Raw genomic sequence first — 13,092 nt, forward strand, 5'->3', positions numbered from 1 at the left:
CAGAAGACCAACACCAGCAGCTGACATGGCATCCCAGACCATCACTAACTGTGGGTACTTGACACTGGACTTCAGGCATTTTGGTATTTCCTTCTCCCTTGTCTTCTTTCAAACTCTGGCATCTTGATTTTTGAATGACATGCACAATTTGCTTTCATCTGAAAAAAGTACTTTAGACCACTGAGCAACAGTCCAGTGCTGCTTCTCTGTAGCCCAGGTCAGGCGCTTCTGCCGCTGTTTCAGGTTCAAAAGTGGCTTGACCTGGGGAATGCGACACTTGTAGCCCATTTCCAGCACACGCCTTTGCACAGTGGCTCTGGATGTTTCTACCCCAGACTCAGTCCACTGTTTCTGCAGGTCCCCCAAGGTCTGGAATCGGCCCTTCTCCACAATCTTTCTCAGGGTGTGGTCACCTCTTCTGGTTGTGTAGTGTTTCCAGCCACACGTTTTCCTTCCCACAGACTTCCCACTGAGGTGCCTTGATACAGCACTCTCGGAACAGCCTATTCGCTCAAAAAATTCTTTCTGTGTCTTAGCCTCTTGCTTGAGGGTGTCAGTGATGGCCTTCTGGACAGCAGTCAGGTCAGCAATCTTGCCCATGTTTGCGGTTTGGAGTAATGAACCAGGCTGGGAGTTTTTAAAAGCCTCAGGAATCTTTAGCAGGGGTTTTGAGTTAATTTGTTGTTTCAGATGATTAGGTTAGTAGCTTCTTTAGAGTATCTTTTCATGATATGCAAATTTTTTGAGATAGGGATTTTTGTTTTTTCTTGACTTTTTTGCCAAAATTATCAATATTAAAACAATAAAAGGCTTGAATTACTTCAGTTGTGTGTAATGAATCTAAATTACATGAAAGTTTAATGTTTATCAGTACATTACAGAAAATAATGAACTTTATCACAATATGCAAATTTTTTTGAGAAGGACCAGTATATATTAAAATTTAATCCATCCGTTAATTACTTTCTCAAGTATTTATCTACATTAGGTGTTATGGTAAGTTGACTTTGTGGAGAGGTGGTATACAGTCCAAAGATACTCTCGCTTCATTTGCAAACTATTGCGATAGTGTTAAGAGCTAAAGAGGTAAAAGTTTTGCCAATGTCCCAAAATGTATGGACCTGACTGTACATACTCCATACATAGTTATTCACTCTTACAGAGACAAAAACACATGATTACGTTACTCGGTTACTCACCACTATTTAAAAAAGTGATTAAAAAAACAACAACAACAACAAAAACGTAATGAATAATTTAAAAATATCTAAACTTACACACTGTAAGTCACCATTTTCTAGGCCCAAACACTTTTGTGGGTATTGTACTGAGTCAAACCTTTAAGGCCAATGCTGAGCTGGATGTAGCTCAGGGAAAAGCTCAACCTACAATTTTTGGATGTCATTTCAAGATCAAATACAAGTTAAATGTTTCCAGTGGCCTCAAGGAGTTCAAGTGGCAACAGTGGCAACAGCAAGTTGTGACAGAAGGCAAGAGACAATCCACTCCGTAGGGACATGTTAACTTGTTAGCCTTTGTGCGTGTCAGGTGCAAGTCAAGGTCATGCCCGAGGCATCAGACCTCAATCACATCCCTCCGGAGAACACCAAGCTGTTTGAGCCGCTCAATTCACTGCAAACACACAAACATCCTCTTGTTTAATTAAAACAGGCCCTGAGAGGCTCATCAGCTAATTGTTAAACATCCCCTTCACTGGAAAATAACAATAACAGCTAATTAAAGATGACACCGGCCAACGCTCAGCTTAATCGTGTGTGTGGAAGTGTTTATTTTGACCAACAATCACAAGAGGAACTTTAATCCTCTTTTCTGGATGCAGAATTGTTTGGAGTTAATGAGACAGTGATGATAAATTAAAGGGCAAATGTGCCAGGATAATGTTTTACTAAATGAGTGAGAGCTGGGAAGGAAATCAAGGCATATCATTTTAAATGGTCAACACTCATGCAGCAACTTTAAAGTGAGCGATGATTGTGTAGCCCTTGAAAGAAGATGCATAATATTGTATAACTCGTTCCTGCCTGTTCTGATGATAATGTATTCAAATTTTAAAATTTGTTTATTCTCTGTATTTAGAATCACACTGAATTAAACAAAACTTTATAGCAAAATGCGATGGTTTTAGTATAGCAGTGTAGTTTTTAGAAATGTTACAACACAAGTTGTCATTTCGGTGCATGGAGCTCACAAATGTGATGCTCACAGTACTATAAACAGTTCAGTATTGTTGCCAAGTGTTAGAACGTAGCACAGAATAGCAACGGTTCTCAAATTTTAAAAAAATGCTTAACCCTCCAAGTACCACTTTCATAACTGGCACAAAAATACACTAATGCAGTAGGCCTACATGTTCATGAAAAACAAGACAGATGTTTTATTCTGGAAAAAGTGCGGGTATATACTGTATAATACAAAGTACTTTTTACGTACACGGTTATACTGTATTATGCAAGGGTTTGTTTTACATTAAACATCACAATAACATTAAATGACTGCTCTTAATGGATTCAGTTTTATGTATTGCACCTGAAAGTTGAATTTAAAAAAGCACTTTACTACAAGGCTAAATAAGATTTTTAATAAATCCGAACTTGGGGCATGATTATTTTACAAAAACATCAGAGGATGCTCGATTACGAGTATGTACTGTGGTATGAAAAAGTATCTGAACCTTCTAGAATTTCTCAAATGTCTGCATAAAATCACCATCAAATATGATCTTTGTCAAAATCACACAGATGAAAAAGCAGTGTCTGTTTTAACTAAAACCACCCAAACATCTATAGGTTTTTATATTTTAATGAGGATAGTATGCAAACAATGACAGAAGGGGGGGGGGGGGGGGGTTAAGTAAGTGACACCACAAGTGACATCGCATTTAATATTTTATGGCCTCCCCCTTTGGCAGCAATAACTTCAACCAGACACTTCCTGTAGCTGCAGATTAGTCTGGCACATCGATCAGGGCCCATTCTTCTCTTCAAAACTGCTGTAGTTCAGTCAGATTCCTGGGATGTCTGCCATGAATTGCTGTCTTTAGGTCATGCCACAACATCTCAATGGGGAACATCCAGACTTTAGAGATGGTTTTGTATGTTTTGTATCATTTCCCAGCTTTATACAAATCAACAATCCTTGATCGCAGGTCTTCAGACAGCTGTTTTGACCGAGCCACGATGTACATCAGATAATGCTTCTCATCAAGACAATTCTTACCAGGTGTGTGTTTTATAATGGGCAGGGCAGCTTTAAACCACTCATCAGTAATTGGGCACACACCTGACTTAAATCGTTTGGTTAAAAATGGGTTCAATTGCTCTTTTAGTCTCTTTAGGCAGAGGGTTCACTTACTTATTTTTCTCCTTTCTGTCATTGTTTGCATGCTATCCTCATTAAAATATGAAAACCTATAAATGTTTGGGTGGTTGTAGTTAAAGCACACACTGTTTTTACATCTGTAGGATTTTGACAAAGATCAGATTACATTTAATGGTGATTTTATGCTGAAATTTGAGAAATTCCAAAAGGTTCAGATACTTTTTCATACCACTGTATATCACTGAGAAAACAATAATGTTTTCGTCTGATTTTCGCTGGTCCTTCGTGGTCCACGTTGACTAAGACATTAATGCCATCATAATGTTTATCAGAACAGCAGGTCAGCACTCGCAGTGGACAAGGACAAACTCCACTGCGTCAAGGTGTGAAGCGTTAGGTCAGGTTTTATGACAGTGTTTTAAAAGGGAATTATGCTAGAGCAAGGACAAAAGAAAGGAAAACATTTCTGGCTGGACTTTATCTAGGACAGTATTGAAAGAGGCGTTCCGTTGGGTTTTAGTGTTTCACCAACAGAAACACCTAAATCTCCATGATCCGGATATGAGTTCCTGCTTCATGTTTATTCAGTTGTGTCTGGCAAGATACATTGGGTACAGAAATGGTTCACGGTTACCACCTGGAGTTAAGGCCATTAAAAAAAATCTCTACATACTCATGGGACTGAGCCAGACTTCTCTGTGCATCCCCTTCATGACCTCATGGGTCAGCTCTAACATATATAAAAACCAGTGTATGCTATTTTGATCCAAATAATGGTCTGTGTCATGTCACTTTGTGGTTTAGCTTTACGCTCAGACACTATGTCACCTAAACACATGTGGGCAGAGCAGGGATGGGCAATTCTACATTTCTTCCTCGTAGCCTCTTTCTCCTGGGCCAAGCAGCCAATCTGCAGGCGCATAGGAGATCTGGAGAGACCCCAGCTGTTTAAGGATGGAAACATCATGTTGGGGGGTATCTTTTCCCTACATAGCAGCTGGAAAGACCGTCAAGATAGCTACGAGCACAAACCGCCACTATTGGAGTGCACCAGGTAAACTACAACATACTCAGTTTAATTTATTTTATTATCACTTTTTAAAATGCTGCTTCATTCAACTGTCTGCACCCAGTTTAAATTTTAGAGGGTTCCAGTTTGCCCAGGCTATGATCTTTGCCATCGAGGAGATCAATAACCGCACCGACCTGTTGCCTGGCCTTTCTCTTGGATACAAAATCTATGATTCTTGTGGCTCCATTGCCAGAGGGGTGAGAGTCGCACTTGCTTTGACAAGTGGGGATGTAGATGGCCCTATGGAACAGTCTTGCACCCGCCCAGCCCAAGTGCAGGCCATTGTGGGAGAGACATCTTCCTCTCCGTGCATGGCTATAGCTACTGTCATTGGACCGTTTCACATCCCTTTGGTAGGTAGGAAATGACCAAAACGAATACTGTGATTACTATCTGAACTACTGTAAATATTTTCAGTAATGCCTTCCATCTTTCTTGCAGATCAGCCACTTTGCCACTTGTGCTTGTCTTAGTGATAAAGTCAAATACCCATCTTTCCTCAGAACAATACCCAGTGATTATTACCAGAGTAGAGCTCTAGCACAGCTGGTCCAGTACTTTGGGTGGACCTGGGTGGGAGCTATCAGAACCAATGATGATTATGGCAATAACGGAATGGTCATTTTCACAGAGACTGCCCGACAGCTTGGTATTTGTCTGGAGTACTCAGTTGCTTTCTTTAGGACAGATCCACCAGACAAAATACAAAAGATAATTGATGTTATTAAGGATTCCACATCAAAAGTGATTGTTACCTTCCTCTCCCACATGGACATGGATGTGTTAATACATCAACTGTCTCATCATAACTTGACTGGCTATCAATGGGTTGGCACAGAGTCTTGGATTTTTGATTCTCAAACCGCAGCTATGGATAAAAAACACATCCTAGATGGAGCCATCGGGCTAGCCATCCCCAAAGCACACGTCAGCGGCATGAGGGAGTTCATGTTGGACGTGAAACGCCTGAATTCATCGGGTGATGACATGTTCAGGCAATTCTGGGAGACGTTATTCAACTGTTATTTTGATAAGACAAAATCATCAGCTGGGATTCAGTGCAGTGGCTTTGAAGACCTCAGCAATGTTCAAAACAGCTTCACTGATATGTCACTAATGCCAATCTTTAACAATGTCTATAAAGCTGTGTATGCTGTGGCCCATGTGCTTCATGACATTCTGGAATGTAACGCAATATGTAATACAAAAGTGAAGCTAAACCCACTTGCAGTAAGTCCAAATAAAAGTTTTTTTTTTTTCTTTAAATCACGGCATCAGCTTATACATATCAATCTCCCTTTAGATTTTACAGCACATGAAGAAAATTCGATTCAGAACTAAAGAAGGAGATGAGGTCCACTTCAATGAGAATGGGGATCCAACAGCCAAATATGAAATTACTAACTGGCAGCCAAGAGTAAATGGGGCAGTCAAATTTGTCACAGTTGGTTTCTATGACGCTGCTGCGGATATCCAGCTGAAACTACATGATAGGTCCCTGATTTGGGCACAGAACTCACAGAAGGTGGGCTATAGTGTGATTGCTTGAAGTAATTGCAAAGCTTAGTTTGCAATTTCCATTCATTTCAATCATCTAGGTCCCTGTGTCGGTTTGCAGCAAGAAATGTCACCCGGGGACACGCAAGGTTCTGCAGAAAGGAAAGCCAGTCTGTTGCTATGACTGTGTCAGGTGTGCTGAGGGGGAAATAAGTAACATCACAGGTATGACTTATCGCAGGCCTGGGTAAACCTTCATGATCAAAGGAGATTTTATGTTTTTTAGACTGACAAAGGTGCCAGGTCAGAGTTTCTTTGCCATTGGTATACAGAAGATATATGAGAAGAGAAAACTTTTACAGATGTCCTGTCTTACTGTTTCAGATTCTGTCACATGTATACGATGCCACCCAGAGTTCTGGTCAAATGAGAAGAGAGACGCCTGCACAAAAAAGCAAGCAGAGTTCTTGTCGTACCAGGAAGTCATGGGAACTCTGCTCACCGTGACGTCTTTATCTGGCTGTTGTTTGACTGTCATTGTAGCTTGTGTTTTCTTTAAATACAGGAAAACTCCCATTGTCAGGAGCAACAACTCAGAACTGAGTTTCCTACTGCTCCTGTCTTTAACCTTGTGCTTTCTTTGCTCGTTGACCTTCATTGGCCGGCCCACCCAGTGGTCCTGCCTGCTACGACACACAGCGTTCGGTATCACTTTTGTGCTCTGCATCTCTTGCGTACTGGGGAAAACTGTCGTAGTGCTGATGGCCTTCAGTTCCACAATTCCTCACGGTCATGTAATGAAGTGGTTTGGGCCTCTTCAGCAAAGATTCAGTGTACTGGTTTTCACTCTCATCCAGGTTATCATATGTATCATCTGGCTTGTAATTGCTCCACCATTTCCTTTCAAAAATTTCAAAGAGTTTAAAGATAAAATAATCTTAGAGTGTGCTGTGGGTTCAACTGTTGGCTTCTGGGCTGTGCTAGGTTACATAGGAATCTTAGCTATGTTGTGTTTCATTCTGGCATTTTTGGCCCGCAAGCTGCCTGATAACTTTAATGAAGCCAAATTGATCACTTTCAGCATGCTGATATTTTGTGCAGTGTGGATCACTTTTATCCCAGCTTATGTCAGCTCCCCGGGCAAGTTCAGTGTTGCCGTAGAGATATTTGCAATACTGGCGTCCAGTTTTGGACTGCTCATTTGCATATTTGTTCCTAAATGTTACATCTTACTAATGCAACCAGAGAAGAATACAAAGAAGAGTGTCAGGAGTAATAGGACAGTAAAATCCTTGTGAAAAGATATCTCAACTGTTTGTTTATATTCATAGATTGTGTTAGAACCTCTTTGGTAACCTGCTTTTAGTAAGAATGTATTTGAATGCTTCCTGTGACAGTGTTATAAGGCTGTCGTAATTATGAAATGACACCTGTCATGAATATGAAGGACAGCTTATCACAGATGTCATTCGGTAAAATATGGCACTTTTGATGCAAAACTGACATTGTTTCAAATGTCTTTGGGTTAGGCTTAGAGTTAGTGTCACGTCAAGACATCTGTCATTTATAAGCATTTATTCATGTTTATGACATGTTTCATGTCATGAATAGTGCATTACATCTTTGATTTTTCAAAATCATCACTAACACTGATGAAAAGGCCATTTGTACCATAAATTTTGTCAACAGTCCTTTAATCTCACATAGCATACAACTATAGTATAAATTAGTGCTATCACATTTTTTCCATAGTAAACTCATTGTTAACTGGCATTTTTTGTGTGTGTGAAAAACCTTTACTTTATCCAATTTGATACTAGATACTTAAAATAAATACATGAATAAACAAATAATAACAATTTAATACAAGTGCTGTCAAGTGCATGCAGTCCTCGTGATTGATCGCATTTTGTTTTAATTTTTTCAGCGCAAAAATGATTATGTATATTTGAAGTTTGAAATACATCAATTAACATAAGAATTCACCAATGTGAGCCTAATTAGAAACAAGAGCTGGGCAACTTTACGCTTGTAAAGATGAATTAAACTTCCATTTTCCCCAAATAACTGGGGAAATACATAAGTAAATAATAGGGTGGTATATATTTTCTATATTTAACATATTTCTATGTACTGCATACTTTAATTAAATATTAATTGTTATCATTGGTTTAATATTATTTATGAATTAAATCACCAAAAAAATTGAAATGTGAAAAATGAGACGAAATGATTGAACTCACCAAACTGCTTGACTTCCAAAGCATTTACATAGTTCACAGTGCATTTTGGGCGGTTTGCACCAGTCAATCCACCTCAGATTGCCACATTTAGGGTTAATTCATTACATTTTGCCTGAGAACGTGGATTTCACCCCGATCCTCTGTGTCCTTTTGCCCGCAAATAGTGAGTTTGATCGACTGCGCGCGAAGCACCTGTGCTGCAAAACACACCTCCTTAAAACTATTTTAATTCCCTTGTTTCCAGTATAAATCTACTACAAATAAGTGAAATTATCTGCAGTGCTTCAAGCAAATTTACTCAGATTTCTTGAAACAATAAAAATATCTAGCTGAAAATAAGCTTAACAGACTTGTTTTTAGCAATAAATTAGTCTAATCTTAAAAAAAAAAGCTTGTTCGTTAGAAATTAGTGCTGTAACTATTAATCGATTAATTCGAGTATTCGATTAGAAAAAAATATTCGAATTAAATTTAGCTGCTTCGAGTATTCGTTTAATTAAAGTGGTGTTGTAATGGTTTATTTTGAAAGTGTTTGCATTTATTTTAATTGATTTGGGTGGATACACTGCCCTCTAGTCTGCCTCATTTCACATGACTAAATCCAGTTGCTCCTTATTAAGACCAACATAAGGTAAGTTTTTGTTTGAGCTAATGTTTTTAATGCATTCGTAAAGTAGTTTATAGGTATATTTAACCGCTTTTTTTGTGGCAGTATGTGTCTGAACAATTTGTTAAGAGCATATTGTATAAAAAAAAAAAAAAAAAAAAAAAAAAAAAAAAACAACAACAAAAAAACATTAGCGTTTTGTAGCATTTAGGCTAGCGGCCTTTTGCTATGTAAGTTAGCCAAATGTTCTTTTGTTGTACATAGATCCTCATTTTTTTTTGTTTTTTTTATACCGTTTGAGGCTCAGCTCAAGTATTTTAATTTTTTATGTTCCTTATCCGATTACTCGATTAATCTAACTAACTAGCTCATCGATTAATCGACTACTAAAACAATCGATAGCTGCAGCCCTATTAGAAATGTTCTTAATTCAAGAATAGATATCGTTCAAAACATTATTTGAAAGCAATTTTTCTGATTTAGGTGAAAAATTACCAGCTTTTAGATGTATGGGCTTAAAACAAATAGTAATATTTACTTAAAGTATGTGGAATAATCTGACACATTAACTAGTCTTTAACACTCAAAACAAGATAGAAAAAAAAGAAAAAAAAATCTAATTAATACGTTTCAAAATTTGCAGTGTGGAGTCTTCATGTTGGCGGTTCTCGTGGTGTTCTGAAGCATTCGTTCTTTCATTCCACACATTCATTTACAGTTTACCTGTACATTGCAGTTCAATAAAATATAATAGATGCCACAATTTGCCCCAGAGTGCGACATTTTATTTCACAGTTACCTTTCATTAGACACGGGGATTCCACCCCGATCCTCCGTGTGCTTTTTCCCGTATTGACTAATCCGAGCAAAACGACCGGAAGTTGCCAATCTGTCGTTGCTGAGATGTTCTGCCCGAAGCACACAGCCAACAGCAGCTAATGTTAACATTGGCTGACGGTGGGCTGCTATAGGTGTGCAAACATCCCAGTAATGGCGGCCAATCAGTAGATGGCGCCATACACAAATCTCCATTTGGATTACTGTATTTTTCAGACTTCAAATCGCACCTGAGTATAAGTCTTACCAGCCATAAAATGCCCAACGAAGAGACAAAAAACATATATAAGTCGCACCGGAGTGTAAGTCGCATTTTGGGGGACATTTACTTGATAAAATCCAACAAATAGAACATATCTGTCATCTTGAAAGGCAATTTAATATAAAAACACAATAGAGAACAACATGCTGAATAAGTGTACAGTGCATGAACAACGAAATGTGAATATAATGCCCTCACCAGGACACTACGGCTTGGTCCTGGCTATACAGTGAGCTAAACTCCCAAATAACGATGGTTGATGTCCATATAATTTGCGGAATCACTTTCGTCCTCGATACCAAACAGTTTCGCATCAACGTAAATGAATGATAATTAGGTGCTGTTACAGCAATGAAACAAACGGTTAGCATGCGTTCGGTAGCATTAGCACATCGTCCAAACAGCCACACAACTGGCTTTAAGTGTCCGATCGCGGGTGGAAACCACACAACAACAACAGAAAAGATGATACACACAGGCGTTGCCTCTAAAGATATTTTACAAGCATAAACAATGAACGTAGGTTTGCAGCCGTGTTTCTCTCTCGCTAACTCGCCCACTCACTCAGAGCTGTGTAGCTGTCCGTCTTCTTCTGGCCTGTGTGCGGTCTTCTTCACGTAAAGAAGTGCGAGTGCGCCCTCACGTGGGCGTGAAAACGCCACAAACTAAAAGCATGCATTTCAATATAAAAAAGTCAATAATACAATTGAACACACATTGCCAAAGGCAGAACGCGAACGTGGCCATAGCTATTAAGAGTTATTCAGATAACTATAGCATAAAGAACATGCTAACAAGTTTACCAAACCACCAGTGTCACTCCAAAACACCAAAATAACATGTAAAATGATATCATGTGTTAATAATTTCACACATAAGTCGCTCCTGAGAATAAGTCGCACCCCCAGCCAAACTATGAAAAAAACTGCGACTTATAGTCCGAAAAATATGGTAGTGTTAGGTTTTGTGTTGGTTTTCTCCTAGTGTGACTTGTCTCTGTGATTGCCCATTGATTTCACCTGTTGTGCCTTCTCCTAGTGTATCCTGCAATCTGCATCCTACATCCTGCATCCAGCTGTTCTTCATTGTTTCGTTACCCCTTGCCTGCGTGTGTGTATATAAGCACCCAGTTTCTTGTCACTCTTTGTTGTGTCATTGTCAATGTCAGTGTCTATGTCAACGTTGAAGTCAAGTCCCGTCCAAGCCCTCGTGTACCCGTCCCTTCGTTTAATTCACTGCCACCTGCCTCGCTGCATTTGTTGTTTCCCTGCATTTGGGTCCACACAAGCTGCCTGCCCGCGTTCCTGACAGAATGACACAACCGATTGTGGACCCAGCGGGAAAAACCCGGCACCGGCATGCACACCGACGACCATCCGCCCGTTTCCCTGATCATGTTCTGCCTCGCCACGTTTTTTTAGATTGAGATTTTTCTGATTTTGAAGAATGTCACAATTCATATGATTTTCTTTCTGACAACGACTCCGACCCAGATTTTGATTCCATGCCCTATTCTTCACCCTCTCAGTTTTTGTCACGGCCCAGTCATTCCACGTCCCCTTCCGAGTCTTTTTCCCTGGACCCTTACCTGGGTTGCCGTTTGGCCATCTACACTGGACCTCCGCATGGTGGCCAGCGGGGGCGCCCAGGTAAGGGCCGTAGTTCCTACTACCCTCCTTCGATTTCACCGTGTAATGTGCCACCCAGTCTGCCACAGAACATCGCCCGGAAGCCTTGGCGTGCTCGTCCACGCCGATGGCATGGACCCGCGCCGGCTCCCCGCATCCAAGTGCCCACGCCGGCTCCCTGCATCCAAGTGCCTCCCACGCCGACTCCCCGTAGTCAAGTGCCCACGCCGGCTCCCCGCATCCAAGTGCCTCCCGCGCCGACTCCCCGCAGTCAAGAGCCCGTGCCGACTCCCCGCAGTCTTGTGCCCACGCCGACCGCTCCTGTTTTCTCCTGCAACTCCGCTGCTGTCCCGCCAGCAGACTCCTGCGACTCCGCTGCTGTCCCGCCAGCAGACGACCACGCTGCTGTCACGCCAGCAGACGACCACGCTGCTGCCACGCCAGCAGACGACCACGCTGCTGTCACGCCAGCAGACGACCACGCTGCTGCCACGCCAGCAGACGCCGAAGTTCCTGACCCTCGCCCCGACGATGCTGCTCCCTGCTTCCTGCCACGACTTGGCGGCATGGACGACCGAGAACTACCTCATCTGGGACGCCCGCCTGATCTGCCCGTGCGGTCGCCCAACGTCTGGCGCCCCGGGCGCCCTCCCGATCAACCCGTGCGGTCGGCCCATGTCTGGCGACCAGGTCGCCTGCGTGACTAACTCTGATGGGCTGACGTTGCTCCCTCCTCCGGGCCCTTTTTCTGCCCGCCATGTTTATTAGGTCTTTTGTGTTTTCTAGGGGATGTCTGGGATCCGTCCCTTGAGGGGGGGGGGGTACTGTTAGGTTTTGTTTTGGTTTTCTCCAAGTGTGACTTGTCTCTGTGATTGCCCATTGATTTCACCTGTTGTGCCTTCTCCTAGTGTATCCTGCAATCTGCATCCTACTGTGTTACCCAGTGCCACCTGCCTCGCTGCATTTTTTTGTTTCCCTGCATTTGGGTCCACACAACCTGCCTGCCCGCGTTCCTGACAGGTAGTCACTATAGTGCGTCTTGAGTGGCCACGAGAGCTGTGCATATGCGCCAGGAGGTTTATCGCTACATTTTCATCCAAACATGCTCGAAAACAACCATGATCGGTCACGCCAAGTTGCTAGGCGGATACATATTTGTCACCCCGCCTCATTTTTGTCATTAGAACACAAAATTAAGTTTTACACGGATCATCTCACCAGGATGATTTCTGGCTCTCCCCCAGAGCTGGCGTACACTGCAAATTTATAATGTTGTAATGAGATTATTTTTCTTAAATCTAGTCCAATAATTTTCTCCATCTTGTTTACAGTGTTAAAGATTACCATGATTTTTGGACTGTAAACCGCTACTTTTTTTCTTCATTTTGAATCCTGTGACTTAAAGTCCAGTGCGGCCTATTTGTTGATATTTTCAGGTTAATAGGTAATACTTTATTTGACAGCGGTGTCTTAAGACCGCCATAATTATGACATGGCACTATCATGGCCATTACTTAATGCTTATGACAGATGACATTAAGTGTCATCTGGCAAATTATGTCAGTAACTCAATTTATGTCCATCTTGGATCTTTTACATTCATTCAA

At 41.3% G+C, this 13,092-nt stretch overlaps 1 protein-coding gene across 1 annotated transcript; it reads left to right on the top strand.

The window, feature by feature from the left end:
* The first annotated feature begins 4,232 nt into the window (after positions 1-4,232).
* Positions 4,233-7,206, top strand: LOC130917747 (extracellular calcium-sensing receptor-like). Its single transcript, XM_057839413.1, has 6 exons — positions 4,233-4,393; positions 4,473-4,764; positions 4,853-5,641; positions 5,715-5,936; positions 6,010-6,133; positions 6,293-7,206. Exons 1-6 carry the CDS (start codon positions 4,305-4,307, stop codon positions 7,204-7,206), a joined length of 2,430 nt encoding a protein of 809 aa, XP_057695396.1. The 5' UTR covers positions 4,233-4,304.
* Positions 7,207-13,092: the final 5,886 nt, after the last annotated feature.

The sequence above is a fragment of the Corythoichthys intestinalis genome, chromosome 6 (genome assembly GCF_030265065.1).
Source record: "Corythoichthys intestinalis isolate RoL2023-P3 chromosome 6, ASM3026506v1, whole genome shotgun sequence".
Taxonomy (NCBI): Eukaryota; Metazoa; Chordata; class Actinopteri; order Syngnathiformes; family Syngnathidae; genus Corythoichthys; species Corythoichthys intestinalis.

Excerpts from the sequence above, each read along its gene's own strand:
- LOC130917747 (XM_057839413.1), top strand. The coding sequence starts at position 4,305 with ATGTTGGGGGGTATCTTTTCCCTACATAGCAGCTGGAAAGACCGTCAA. Across the intron at positions 4,394-4,472 it reads CCACTATTGGAGTGCACCAG|TTTAAATTTTAGAGGGTTCC; the intron begins GTAAACTACAAC and ends GTCTGCACCCAG. Across the intron at positions 4,765-4,852 it reads GACCGTTTCACATCCCTTTG|ATCAGCCACTTTGCCACTTG; the intron begins GTAGGTAGGAAA and ends TCTTTCTTGCAG.